Source organism: Nyctereutes procyonoides, unplaced genomic scaffold, assembly GCF_905146905.1.
Source record: "Nyctereutes procyonoides isolate TBG_1078 unplaced genomic scaffold, NYPRO_anot_genome, whole genome shotgun sequence".
Lineage (NCBI taxonomy): Eukaryota > Metazoa > Chordata > Mammalia > Carnivora > Canidae > Nyctereutes > Nyctereutes procyonoides.
This window is the reverse complement of record NW_026575024.1, coordinates 22,596,063-22,610,941: the sequence shown is the minus strand read 5'-3', so window position 1 is coordinate 22,610,941 and position 14,879 is coordinate 22,596,063. Positions and strand designations below refer to the sequence as shown.

Below are 14,879 nucleotides of genomic sequence, written 5' to 3'. Positions count from 1 at the left end.
CTTAATGAAGCAAAATTCTTCCTTGATGAGCTCTTATCAAGCTCTTATCAAGTAGATCACTGTAGGAGTGGGGCCAGGCCTGTGCCCCAGGCTGGCAGGAGTTCCTAAGACACAGAGATGGGTGCCCTCTACAGCCTGGTCCTCTCCCCTGGCAATGACAGGGCTGCTTATGATACAAAGCTGCCCCCGACCTCCCGGTCCCTTGGGGCTGAACCTGATTTAGGAAAGCTCTTGCTGCAGTCCATTCCCCCTTTTTATTTCAAATAAGAGATTACTGGCTTCTCCCCAGTTATCTGGTTCATCCAGACATGCAGTCCTTACAGTCCTCCTTGTGAGGCTACAGGCAGCTTCCTTCACACCCAGTGCTGTGGAGTTCTATCAGAAGACAGTTGGATTTCGATTTCTTCTTTATTCTCTTTTGCTTTGCAGTGATTCTGCAGTGGTTGAGGAACAGTACTGTCTTTAAGCCACAACATTAAAACCAGTAGTCACACTAAAAGATCAACCTTATATTCCTGGGCTGAGCACTTCATGACTAACTCTCCTGTTTGATTCTATTTGCTTATATTTTATGAGACTTTTATATTTATATTCTTAGCAGGTCCTTATCTGTTCTCAGGGCTTCTGAAATTAGTGGTGTCATTTCCTATGTTTATTTACTCTCCGGAACAGACTGGATATATAATACTGGGATTTTCTGTTCCTTGAAGGCTTTGCAAAATGTCACCTGTAAAACTACATAGTTTAGCTTGGTTCTTTTTTTCTGGGAAAACTTTTAACTTATTCAGATTTTTTAAAATATTTATTTATTTTTAAGATTTTTTATTTATTTATTCATGAGAGACACAGAGAGAGAGAGGCAGAGGAAGAAGCAGGCTCCATGCAGGGAGCCTGATGTGGGACTTGATCCCGGGACTCCAGGATTCGGCCCCGGGCTGAAGGCGGTACTAAATCACTGAGCCACCCGGGCTGCCCTCTTCAGTTTTTTTAAAAAGCTTTGGTCTAATAAGATTTTCTGTTTCTTCTTGATTTTATGATAATTCATGTTTTCCTGGAAATTTTTTTCATTTAAACTCAATTTTGAAATCTATTGCCATAAAATATCCTTAGGAAATAGGGGATGGGGCTCAACTTTATATCATTTGCATTTTTCATGACAGCAGATTAAAGTATACATAAAATGAAGGCCAGATGCCCCTCGCCAAAGTCACCTGAGGTGCTGCATGGGGATGATAAAAGTCCTGGCCCTGATCCTGCCTTCTACCGCAGCAAACCCTATGCTCTACTCAATCTCTCTTCACCTTCTCTTTCTCAGTCTTAGGAAAAGTCCTCAGTGCTGTGGGCAGTGCCCAGCTACTCATGTCCCAGAAATTCCAGCAGTTCCGGGGCCTTTGTGAGCAAAACCTGGTGAGTGATTCTTCTTCCTCCACCAAGGGGCTTCCAGCCTTTTGCTATCTGCCAGATGCCCAGCTGGCTGTGCCCTCCTCCCTAACACGGAGAAGGTGCTGGTGACGCGTGCCCATGCCTAGCACAAGAGCCAGGAATGGTCCTTCCAAATCTCTGGTACGTCTTCAGATAGAAAAGTGAAGCCTATATGAAAGGAGCCACGTGAAACTTAAAAATCAGCACTGATTTATATTAAACATGCTCCAAGAACACAGGTGAGAACGAAGACTCACCACCCCTGGGCTTGCCGGTTTCCCACTCTTTCAGCCTCACCTCTTAGGAGAGCAGCTGTTCCTGTGGAGGCCTCCCCTTCTCTGGCTGGCCAGGGACAGTGTGCTCCTGGAGGATGAGGGCGAGTGTTTGTCTCCAGGCCCTGCAAGGGTTTGGCCCTTAGCCGAGGCAGTCACCATGAGCACTGTGTTGTCAGAGAACAGACGGGGGCGGGCAGAAACCTTGTGGATTCTGTAATCATAACCACCTGGCAGTGATCCTGGCTTCTCCCCGCCTCACTGGGAGACCATGGCCAGGAACTTTTGTAAAATGAGAACAGCTTTCCACCCAGCATACATTAGGAACGTGAAGGCCTTCCTCCTCATGGCCCTACAGTGGTCGGTCCTGTGTTCTCAGGATGGGACTGTGTCTCTCCCAGAGTTCTACACCATCAGGGCTGGCAGTGACCAGGACCTGGCTTCATTCCCTACTACAGAGAGACTGGTCCTGGGAATGGGGGAGGGAGACTTGGCCTGCAGAGACCCCAGCTGGGGCTGGCAGGGCCACAAGCCCATACTTGGGGGTGGGGCCCAGGACCAACCTCCACCTTGCACACCCCACTGATCCCCGTATGCCCCTGCAGAACCCTGAAGCCAACCCACGTCCGACAGCCCAGGACCTGGCAGGGTTCTGGGACCTGCTACAGCTGTCCATTGAGGACATCAGCATGAAGTTTGATGAACTCTACCACCTCAAGGCCAACAGCTGGCAGCTGGTGGAAACCCCCGAGAAGAGGAAGGTGAGCATGGAGCAGTGCGGAGGGGAAGTCCAGGGACAAATTCCTGGTCGGCACTAACGCTGCCCACATCGGTCAGTGCTGCTTGGCTCCCTTCTCCGTGTGTCGTCTTTGAGCTGGGGGCTCACGTTCATCAGTGTGCGGGGTCCACGCTCGGCTCTCGTCCAGCATGCTGCTCGCTCTGTGCAGTCGACGCTGCCCCCAGAAGCATGCCATCCTGCCCTGCATGTCCAGAAGTGGGGCTCCTAGGAGACACATGCCCACAGCCCTGAGCACTTATACAGATGTGGCTGTTGGGACTTTGGAGGCAGAAAAACAGTCCTCCTAGGGCCAGCCTCTAACATGAGGCGCGGGATCCCTTATGTAAAACCATGGCACCCAGTGGTCCCTGTGGTTATTGGTTACTGGACTATGGCCCTTGTGAGTTCTGATCCCCTAGAACAGCATGTGAAATGTGGCCTGGGAGTCCAAAGCCCTGAACTTATTAAATCCCAGCTCGAGCCATGTGACTCAGGCTCCCAGTGGTTCAAAGCAGGGGTGGGAACAGGTGTTCTGTCCATCCCTTCCTGCTAGAACATTCTTGGATTCTAAGCTTGCTTTTTGCTCCTATGCCTTGTGCTATTCCCACTATCATTGCTTCTTGTGGCTTTTTGATTCCAAATGTGTGTTGCTTGTGCCCGATGTGGGGAGGCTGGGATGGAGGCTCCGGCTGCCAGCACACAGCGGGTGGTAGCGCCACACAAAAGGTGCACCTTGATTTTATTTTTCTTCCCTCCTCACTGTCTCACTAAAGGAAGAGAAGAAACCACCCCCTCCGGTCCCAAAGAAGCCAGCTAAATCCAAGCCGGCAGTGAGCCGCGACAAGGCCTCCGACGCCGGCGACAAGCAGCGTCAGGAGGCCCGCAAGAGACTCCTGGCGGCCAAGCGGGCGGCTTCCGTGCGGCAGAACTCAGCCACAGAGAGTGCGGACAGCATCGAGATTTATGTCCCCGAGGCCCAGACCCGACTCTGAGACCAGGAAGCGGGAAGCAAACAATTTTAAGTCATTAAAAAAAAAAACCACCACACAAACTAAATGTGAACGGAACACCATTTTCTCAACCTTTAGGATGGTTATTCTGTCCAGAGACCCTGAGCCAACTTTCCAATTGATGCATCCAAGGGCTCACAATTTGGCTTTTTTGGGTCCCTCCCAGCTTTAGGTTATGAAGACTTCATACAAAAAAAAAAAAAAAAAGTCAACAAAAACACGAAACGATAAAACTTTGTGCCCCCCTCTCGCTGGCCGTGGTGGACTAGGTAGACGGACCTCAGCAACTCCCGGCCCAGCCTCCAGACTGCGGTCTTTTTACTTGTTCTATCTGACGAGAACTCGCACTAGCTTGTTTACAAGACGAGGACCGTCCGAGGACAGCCTTGGGCCCCTGCCATGTCCTTCCTCCTCCTCCCGCTACCCCGCTCTGACCTTGCAGTTTTCATTCTTTTCTTTTTTCCCCTCAGAGCTCACACAGGGGCCACCATCCAGCGGCCGGCTTGCCGGCCCTCAGCCCCGCGTGTGACCACCAGCCCCGAGGACAGAGCGCTGGACACACAGCCCTGCCCCAAGTGCTTGCACAGGCCTCCCCCGCCCCCACCGCAGCAGAAGCTGCAGCCTCGGGCTGGGTGGGCCAGGGTGGGGGGGCTGGCCTCTCCCAGAAGGGGAGGAGGGGCAAGTCTTGGCGGGGGGAGGACAATGAGATAAAAGCCACAGTGACCACACTCCAGACTCACGCCTCTTTCTTCTCTCCAGCCCCCTTTTCCTTCAGTAAAATGTTCAACTCAGAGTGACTTGCAGGGGACACTCAAGAGAGGGACCCCACTTTCCAGGGGTCATCTGTCCCTGGCCAAACCTGTGTATAGCACCCAAGGGGCAGGCAGCTGTGTCTGTACGGATGTGTACATATGCACATAGACCTTAGAGTGTATATTTAACAAATGCCCATCTGCTCACCCATGCCCCCCAGCGCCGCCGCTGGCTCTCGGGGCACCTGGCAGGAGGCGGGTGTGTGAATAGCATATATTTTTACATGTACTATATCTAGGTGTGTGTACAAGTGTGTGTAAAAATATATACCTTGTGTGTAAGCGGCCTTTTTTTGGTCTCCCACCTGCCCCTTGCTGTGGGCCCATCTGCCCCGCCTCTGAGTTTTCTGTTCTGTTGGGTTTCTTGGGGTGTTTTTTTTTTTACCCCAATCATCCTTCTCTCCCCCGGCCCCCACCCTCACTCCCGGGGTGGCATGAGCCCTGAGCTGCAGTGGCCCGGGCCTGCAGGGTGGGGGACGAGTGGGGGGAGGGGGAGGCCCAGCCCACAGCAAGCCCAGTACATGAGGGTAGCTCTCTGCCGTGGAGACAATGATGGCACTGGAGACGTCCTCTGTCTGCCACTTGCTGCAGGGGCCCCGGGTGAACAGAGGGCCTGCTCTGGGGCCCCATTCCAGCTTGGCCGCCGTCTGTGACCTTGGGCAAGTCACTCGACCTCTGTGTGCCTCAACTTCCTCCTCTGTAAAACGGGGACAGTCCCTGCCCCTCCCTACCTCACAGGCATGTTGTGAGAATAAATGAGGTAACGCGTACCAAGGGCTCATGGTGTTCTTGCAGTGGGATGGGCCAGGCTGTGAGGTGGGCGGAGTGGACACCTGGGGAGACTGAGCCTGACCCCCCTCCAGGTGGCAGCTCTTTGGAGACAGGCTGACTTGCATATAAACTAATTCCAGCTCTGGCACAACCCAGCTTGTGACCCCTGGGCAGGGACATTTCCTCCCAGACCCCAGCTCCCTGACCTGAGAAATGTGTAACAGCCACCTTAACCTGCCTCCCATGAGAAACAGACATTTAATTCATAATTGTATGGAAGCCAAGCTGTGCTGCCCTGGCCCACAACCCAGACCCAGGCTCTGCCTGCACCGCTCCCAGGATGGGGTGCTCCATTCTCCCTGCAGCTGCCTCCCCCTGACACTTACTTGCACTCAGCAAACTCCCTAAGCACCTGCTCCACCAGGCCAGAGCCTGGCAGTTGTTCACAGAACTCAGGTGGAGGAGAGACACGCCAAACAAGGCCTATGTGAGTTCAAGTGTACTACTACAGGTAGCAGAAAAGAAGATGCAACGCAAGGAGTTTGCAGGAAACTGTGACAGCACTGTCAAACGCAGTCTGGCAGGAGCACTCTGATTGAACCCAGAAGCACAGTGGGTACTAACCTGCTTTGGGGGACGGCGAACCTGGGGAAAGTGCGTTCTAGACATAAGGACGTTCAGCACCAACGCCCAGTGGTACGAACAGACCTTTCAGAAAGTTCTTGGGCCAAGCTGAGCTTCAGACACCTGGTCTCCTCCCTTGGCCCCACCCCGCTAAGATGCAGTGACCTCAGGCTAAGGGGATGCACAGAAGTGCCTTCCCAGGACTTTGTTCTACGGGCAGACTTGCGCTCAGAGCAGCCTGAACCTCCCCTCTGGATCGTGTTAATGGCGGCTGAGCACCCGCTGACCACAGGCAGCTCTGACCTCCTGGGGCTGGTGCCTTTCTGGACCTACCTCTACCTGAGACCTGGCTGGGGGGGCGGGGGAGGGGGCAGGACCAGAAGAGAAAATGAAGAGGTTTCAAGTTGCCTTGGGCACCGAGCCAGACAGAGGTTAGTGAATGCTGGAGGTAGCCAGGCTGGACTTGAGGGCCACGAGCCAGCTTGCAGCCCAACTCTACTCCTGATGCAGGGAAAGAGAGAGGACCCTTACCCCCCAAGGCCTGAGTGTTCCTGCTATGGCAGGGGAGGGGCCTTGATGAGGGGCTCTGGTAGGGCTCTGGCCCTCCCTGCAGCAGAGCACAGAGGGAGAGAAGCGTCTGATGTGCAGAATCTGGGCCTCCATGACCAGCCTTACTGACACCACAGAGAAGGAACCCCCCACAAGTTGAGAGAAGAATATGATGAACACCACATCCTTTACCCAGAATCACCAACCATCAACATTTTTCCATATTGGCATCAACCCTCACAGGCACATATAAACATTCTCTACCTCCCCCAGAGGCATCTGAAAGCTAGCTGCATACACCATACTTCCCCCCACAAACACACGAGGCAACTCTTGAGAATAAGGACACTCCTGCATGACCACAATACCAATGTCACCCTCTAATTTAAACTAGGAGTGGTCCACAAGCACCTCCCCGTACCCAGGTGAGTGCCCAGTGCCCACCAAAAATGTCCTCTCTGGCTCTTCCTTTGTACCCACCCAGGATCCACTTAAGAATCATTCGCTGCTTTCAGTTATGTCTCTTTAGTCTCGCAGAATTGGATTACATCTTGTAAGTACCCAACCATCTTGTAGATTATTGCATGATCTGGATTTATGTTTCGCAGAACTAGATTCCAATTAAGCAGTACGAACCAAAATATGAGTAAGATAATTTCCCATTCCCTGTACTTCTATCAAGCAGGCATTTGTCAGTGTAGGAACAGACTAACAGCAGCTTCCCAGAGAAGCTGCATTTCCAAAGCCCAGTCCTTGGGGAACAGCAAGGGTCAGGAGGGAGAGATGCAGGTTGCAGGGTGCTGGGGAAGAGCAGAGGGAGCCACTGCGCCAACTCTGGGTCCCTGCGAGCCACCCTCAAGGCTGCACTCCTAGAGCAGGAAGAGGCCCTTTTGGACCCCTGTTCCTCCAAGGGCATGAGTTCCCAAATTTGTGCATCCCTCGCCCCATGGCCTAAGAGCATGCTCTGAGAGAGAAGGCCAGGCTGCAACTGGGAGCAGCAATGGGCTCAGAGGCCTTAGAGCCAGGACAGCAGGACAAAGCTATGGCCACCAGTGGCCTGCCAGCCAGGAACAACGTGAATGCCAGCACAGGTAAGGCTGCTGAGGATCCGCAGCCCAACTGAGAAGTTGTTCCTACCACCACCACTGGAGAATGAGGTTGTGTCTCCTGTGCTTGGGAATCTTGCTGATCTGAAAAATCAGTGTGGCCCCCACTGTCCCTCCCACAGCAGCCAGAGGGAATTACAAAAGTCCTGCCTCCACCTGCTCCAGAAGTCACCCTCTGCTCAGAGGCCTTTGCGGCCTGCCCAGAACCAGCAGGAGAAAACGCAACCTCTTGCCCTTGGCTTGCGAGGCCCCTGCCCCCTGCCCAGCTACACCTCCAATGGGATCCCATACTGGGCTCTGCCCTCCAGCCTCACCTCAGGCCTTTGCATGGGAGCCATGGCTCCCAACTAATGCAGCTGATAAGTCCTCCTTCCTCAGCCCTCAGGCCAGCTGGCAGTTCCCAGGGAAACCCTCCCAAAGTACTGGGCCAGACCAGGTTGGTGCAAAACCCTCTGCTCTAGCTTGGAGCGTGAGAGCCACCTCACTTGTCTTTCTTTGCTGCTGTCACTGATGTGATCATGGGCGATTATATGGGAATATCTGTCCCCACCAGGAGACGGTGGGCTCCCAGAGGGCAGGATTCGAGTTTTTTCACCAGCCTCCATGCCTAGCACAGAAGAGAGCTTCAAAACTATTATTTCCTGGCTGGCTCAGGCATGTGACTCTCGATCTCAGGGTGGTAAGTTCGAGCCCCACATTAGGCATAGAGATTACTTAAAAATAAAATCTAAAAAAAAAGGATTATTTCCTGAATGAGTGAGTTTGGTGGGGGAAGGAGGAGTAAGAACTGCACAGAGAAGACAGCTTTGAAAGCTGAGCAGTTCTCCAAGCTGTGGCAGAGAAAGGCACAGCAAGCATAGGGGCAAAGTATAAGGTTACTGCTGCTCAAGAAGGGCCTCGAATGCCAGGTTAAGTGGTAAGGGCTTTGAATGGAGCAGGGTAATTTCCTCCCACAGAACCCAGCTCCCATAATACAGGGGCCCCAGTCTCAGTGTCCAGGGAGCCATGGTACCCTAGTGAACCAGCCAGCATCAGGGTTTAATCTCTGGCACATGTCCCCAGAGCCCAAACCTGATGATACCCTGTGTGACCAACAAGGAATGCCTTTGACCTTCCATAGATGATCGATAACTCCATCCAAATCTGCAACCCCAATTTCCTTGAACTCCACACTTCCCACTCACATCTCTACTTTGATGTCTAACAGGTGCTCTCAAAATTAACATGTCCACCAACTAGTAAAAGTAAAAGGAACTGTGAAGGGCCAGAAAGTCACCACTTAGCAACCATCACAGCAACAACCAAATCACCAGTGGGTGTTACAAGTCGTGCATGAAAGTCTGATGAGGAACAGAATATTCAGTTTCAAAGGAGCCACCCCACAAATTGCTTACTCATAAACATCCTGATTACAAAAGGAAAAAATGGGGGCACGTGAGTGGCTCAGGTCATGATCCCAGGGTTCTGAGATTGAGCCCCTCGTGGGCTCCCTGCTCAACAGAGAGTCTGCTTCTCCCTTTCCCTTTGTCCCTCTCCCGGCTTGTGCTCTCTCTCATTCTTGATTTCTCTCAAATAAATAAAATCTTTAAAATAAAAGAAAAATTGTAACTTTCTGATGGATAAGCCTGCAGACACTACCTTATTGAGGGCTGAAGTTATTATTGTCAGTGATGGGAAAAATTAACATCATACATCTCCTGTTCAGATACATTAAGAAGGGCACAACATCATTTCTATGATATTCCCGTCAAAAATCCTTAACTTGGACAGCCCTGGTGGCGCAGCGGTTTAGCACTGCCTGCAGCCCGGGGTTTGATCCTGGGGACCTTGGATTGAGTTCCACGTCAGGCTCCCTGCATGGAGCCTGCTTCTCCCTCTGCCTGTGCCTCTGCCTCTGTGTGTGTGTGTGTCTCTATGAATAAATAAATAAAATCTTAAAAAAAAAATCCATAACTTGAGGGGTTATGGATAACTGGATAATTGAGTATCCAACTCTTGATTTCCACTCAGGTCACGATCTCTGGGTCATGAGATGGGGCCCCACATCAGGCTCTGCACTCAGCTGGGAGTATGCTTGAAATTCTCTCTCTCCATCTCCCCCTCCCCCACTCATGCGTGCATACACATGCATGTGCACTCTGTCTCAAATAAATAAATAAATCTTAAGGGGATCCCTTAAAACAAAAGCCACAGAACAGTTCCTGTTAAAAGAGATTAAAAACATCTCAATAGGGGATCCCTGGGTGGCGCAGCGGTTTGGCGCCTGCCTTTAGCCCAGGGCGCAATCCTGGAGACCCAGGATCGAATCCCACGTCGGGCTCCCGGTGCATGGAGCCTGCTTCTCCCTCTGCCTGTGTCTCTGCCTCTCTCTCTCTATCATAAATAAATAAAAAATAAAAAAAAATTAAAAAAAAAAACATCTCAATAGATGCATAAAAAGCATTTAATAAAACCCAACACACTTTCAGGATAAAAAAAAAAACAAAAAAACAAACTCAACCAGGAATAGAATTTCTTCAAGCTGATAATGAGCATCCAAGAAAAGCCCACGCCTAACATCATATTTACTGGTGAATGACAGAGGAACAAGACAAAGATTAGGAACAAGATAAAGATATCTGCTTTTACTACTACCTTTTCTTTTTTAAGATTGATTGACTGATTTGAGAGAGAGAGAGAGAGAGTGTATGTGCAAGAGAGCAAATGAGCAGGGCGGGGTTGGGATAGGGGCAGAGGGAGAGAGAGGATCTTAAGCAGGTTCCCCATTGAGCATGGAGCCCATTGCAGGGCTCTATCCCACAACCCTGACATCATGACCTGAGTCAAAATCAAGAGTCAAAAAAATAATAATAATAATAAAAATAAAAATAAAAAAATCAAGAGTCAGACAATTAACTGACTGACCCAGCCAGGTATCCCTGCTTTTACTACTTCTATTTGACATTGTATGGGAGGGCAATGTTGCCAGGCAGGGCAAGAGAATAAATGAATGAATGAAATCCAAACTGGGAAGAAAGAAGTTAAACCATTTCTATTTGCAGAAAACATGATCTTTCATATAGAAAATCCTAAAGCATCCATAAATAAACTATTAGTTAATAAAATGAGTTCAGTAATGTTCCTGGAAATAAGACCAATACACAAAAATCAATTGTAGGGTGCCTGCATGGTCCAGCTGGTTAAGCGTCCAACCCTTGGTTTCAGCCTAGGTCATCACCTCATGGGTAGTGATAGAGCCCTATGTTGGGCTTTGCACTCAATACAAAGCCTGCTTGGGGTTTTCTCCCTCTGCCCCTCCCCACACACATGAGTATGTGTGCGGTCATGTTCTCTCTCTCTCTCTCTCTCTCTCTCTCTCAAATAAATAAATAAATCTTTTTAAAAAAAATCAATTATTTTTCCACTATGATACAATAAAAAATAGATATTCAATGTCTACCCCTGTTTCCTGACTCATCGCTTCTAAAACCCTTGGAATCTCTGAAATGATGCGTGGCCTTTTTATGCTAATAAGAAGACCGGAAAAAAAAAAAAAAAAGACCGGGACTGGGGGCCCCTAGGAAGCTTCAAGATGGGGTCTAATTGACAGGGAGATTAGGGAATGATTAGAGATGTGGGACTTTCAGCTTTACTTCCCCAGCCTCCAAGGAGAGAAGAGGGGCTAGAGATTAAGTTGATCATCAACAGCCAGTGATTTCATCATGCCTGAATAAAACCTCCATCAAAACCCCTAAATTGGGTTGGAGAGCTTTGGTAAATACTTCACTGTGCTGGGACAATGGGAGCCCTGGAGAGAGCAGGGAAGCTTCCTTGACCCCCACCTTGCCTAATGCACCTCCTTCCATTTGGTTGTTCCTGAGTTATATCCTTTATAGTAAACTGGTAATAATAAGTTTTCCTCCATTCTCTGTGCAGTTCCAGCAATTTAACCTGGTGGGAAGGTGTAGGAACCCATTTGTAGCTAAATTGGACATAAATGTGGGTGACCTGGGTAACCAATATTTGCAATCGGCATCTGATATGAGGGCAATCTTGTGGGACTGAGCCCTTAAACCCATGGAGTCTGACACCAACCCCAGATAGTAAGGCTTAGAACTGAACAGAATTGTAGAACAACAGTTGGTGTCCAGAGAATTGGTTGGTGTAAAGAAAAAAACCCATTATGTATCAAAAGTGTTGTAAGTAAAAACAGTTCAAGTACTAATGAACACTCAAAATAAATTAAAGGAAACAATCTCATCTATAATAGCATTAAAAAGAATAAAATAATTAGGAATAAATTTAACAAGAAAAGTATAACACTTGTACAATGAAAACTATAAAACATCATTAAGAGAAATTCTAAAAGCCCTAAGTAAAAGGAAAGGCATTTCACGTTCCTGGATCAGAATTCATATTAAGATGGTAATACTCCATTACGGTAATGGTAATACATATTCAACAATCTTTATCAAAACCTTCTTTCCTTGCAGAAATCGACAAGCTGATCTTAAAATTCACATCGAAATGCAAGAGTCCCTGAAAAGGCAAAACAATCTTGAAAACGAAGAACAAAACTTGATAATACTTCCGGATTCCAAAACTTAACTACAAAACTAAAGTCATCAAGACTGTGGTGGTGGAAGAAGGATAGACATTTATATCCATGAGACAGAACTGAGAATCCAGAAATAAACACATATGTTTAAGAATACTGATTTTCAACAAGGGTGCCAATGAATTTCAGCAAGGAAAGACCAGTCTTAACATAGTGCTAGAACAACTGGACGGCCACATGCAGAGGAAGAAAGTTGCACCCTTACCTCACACCACATCCAAAATTAACTCCAAGTGGATTAGAGACCTAAACATAAGAGCGAAAACTATAAAACTCTTAGAATAAAACACAGGTGTAAATCCTCATGACCTCAGATTAGGCAATGGCTTCTCAATTATAATGCCAAAAGCATGAGAAACTAGAAAAAATAAACTTCGCAAAGTAACATTTGTGTTTTGAAAATATCAAGAAAATGAAAAGATAACTCACAGGATGTGAAAAAATATTTGCAAGCCATATAAATGGGCAAAATATCTAAATAACCATTTCTCCAAAAAAGACATATATATGAATGTCCAGAAAGCACATGAAAAGAAGTTCAACATGGCAGCCCGGGAGGCTCAGCAGTTTAGCGCCGCCTTCAGCCCAGGACCTGATCCTGGAGATCCGGGATCAAGTCCCCTGTTGGGCTCCCTGCATGGAGACTGCTTCTCCCTCTGCCTGTGTGTCTCTGCCTCTCTCTCTCTCTCTCTGTGTCTCTCATAAATAAATAAATAAAATCTTAAAAAAAAAGACGTTCAACAAAGCTTGTCATCAGGGAGATACAAATCAAAACCACAGTGAGGTGACTGAGACGCCTGGGTGGCTCAGAGGTTGAGCGTCTGCTGTCAGCTCAGGGCATGATCCCAGAGTTCTGGGATCGAGTCCCACATCGAGCTCCCTGCATGGAGCCTGCTTCTCCCTCTGCCTGTGTCTCTGCCTCTCTCTCTCTGTGTCTCCTGTGAATAAATAAATAAATAAAATATTTTTAAAAAGGTGAAAACATACACACATACACAAACATATGCACCAACTCTCACAGCAGCACTCTTCACAATGGGCAAAAAGTAGAAATGACTCAATGCTCATCAATGGTGAATAGATAAGCAAAATGTGGTCTCTCTGTGCAATGGAATATTATTCAGCCTTAAAAAGCAAGAAAATTCTGACAGATGCTACCAGATGGATGAAGCTTGAGGACATTATGCTAAGAGAAATAAGCCAGTCAGAAAAGGACTTCATGATTTCATCTACAGGAGGTGCCTAGACTAGTGAAATTCATGAGACAAAGTAGAATAGTGCGTGTCCGGTGGCTGAGAAAAGAAAACAGGGAGTTAGTGTCAATGGGTACAGAATTTCAATTGTGGGGGAAGAAAAAATTCTGGAGATGAGTGGTGGTGATGGTTGCACAACAATGTGAATGTACTTAGAATGTACTTAATGCCTCTCAACTACATATTTCAAACAGTTAGAATGGTAATTTTTATGTTTTTTTTAACTACACACACACACACACACACACACACACACAGATTAAAGAAACATGATAACCTAGGATTGGCTGGTGGACCAGAAAAAAAAATTTCTATAAGGACATTATTGGGATCACTGGCAAACTTGAATATGGATTACAAATTAGATAACAGTATTAAATCAATGTTAAATTTTTCTGATTTTGATACAATGGATATGGAAAAGAATCTCCTTTCTTGGGACACCTGGGTGGCTCAGCAGTTGAGTGTCTGCCTTTGGCTCAGGGCATGCTCCTGGGGTCTGGGATGGAATCTTACACCAGGCTCCTTGCAGGAAGCCTGGTTCTTCCCCTGCCTGTGTCTCTCATGAATAAATAACAATTTTCTTTTTTTTTTCTTTTTTTTATTTCTATTTTTATTTATTTATGATAGTCACAGAGAGAGAGAGAGAGAGAGGCAGAGACATAGGCAGAGGGAGAAGCAGGCTCCATGCACCGGGAGCCCGACGTGGGATTCGATCCCGGGTCTCCAGGATCGCGCCCTGGGCCAAAGGCAGGCGCTAAACCACTGCGCCACCCAGGGATCCCCTCTCATGAATAAATAAATTTAAAATCTTTAAAAAAAAAATAAAAGAAAAGAATCCCCTTCTTAGGAGATACTCACTGAAGTATTCCCAGGTAAAGGAGTATGATGAATGCAAGTCACTCTCAAATGATGCTGGCAGGGGCGGGATACATACACACATACACGCACACACAGAAGAGAATATAATAAAGCCAAATGTTAACAACTGGAGAGTCTGGGTGAACTCTTTGTATACTTCCCATACCCGTATTGCAAGTGTGAAAATTTTTTTAAAAGATTTTATTTATTTATTCATGAGAGATACAGAGAGAGAGAGGCAGAGACACAGGCAGAGGGAGAAGCAGGCTCCATGCAGGGAGCCAGATGCGGGACTTGATCCCAGGAGACCAGGATCATGCTCTGGGCCAAAGGCAGGCGCTAGACTGCCAAGCCACCCAGGGATCCCCGCAAGTGTGAAATTATTTCAAAGTTAACAGTTTTTAAAAATAGATAAGTCCAAAACAGTTCTCCTCAAAACTACTCTCCTTCCATAGCTGACCCCTGTTAGCAAGTGGCAGCTGTCTCTCTCACATTGCTCAGACCAAAACTCTTGGAGTCACCCTGGACTCTTCTCTTTCACACACATTCCAATCCATGTGCAAATCCTATTGGACACAACTTCAGAATATTTTCAGAACTCCACCCCTTCTCCCCAGCTCCACTGCAACCACACCAGTTCAAACACATCATCTTGCTGAAAAGCTCCTCACTGGTCTCACCCAGAGGGAATCAGTTAAAACACAGGCCAGATTACGTCACCCTTCCACTCAGCACTCTGATGTCTCATGGTGGCCTACAAGGAGCCAGGGGCTGAGTCCCCACTGCTTCTTAGATCTCATCTCCCATGCTTCTTCCCACCCCCT

General features: G+C 48.0%; 1 protein-coding gene and 1 long non-coding RNA gene across 2 annotated transcripts in view; one reads left to right on the top strand and one right to left on the bottom strand.

Annotated features, from left to right (window-relative positions):
• Positions 1 to 5,064, top strand: part of DLGAP4 (DLG associated protein 4) — a 194,849-nt gene extending 189,785 nt beyond the window's left edge. Inside the window, 3 exon segments of the mRNA XM_055300568.1 lie at positions 1,316 to 1,407; positions 2,300 to 2,455; positions 3,246 to 5,064. Of these exon segments, the coding sequence (XP_055156543.1) occupies positions 1,316 to 1,407; positions 2,300 to 2,455; positions 3,246 to 3,464 (467 nt within the window). The 3' untranslated portion in view covers positions 3,465 to 5,064.
• The window catches only part of LOC129493912 (uncharacterized), a 51,228-nt gene continuing 38,837 nt past the window's right edge, over positions 2,489 to 14,879 (bottom strand). Inside the window, exon 3 of the long non-coding RNA XR_008661227.1 lies at positions 2,489 to 2,697. This is a non-coding gene — a long non-coding RNA (uncharacterized LOC129493912). The remainder of the gene's footprint in view (positions 2,698 to 14,879) is intronic.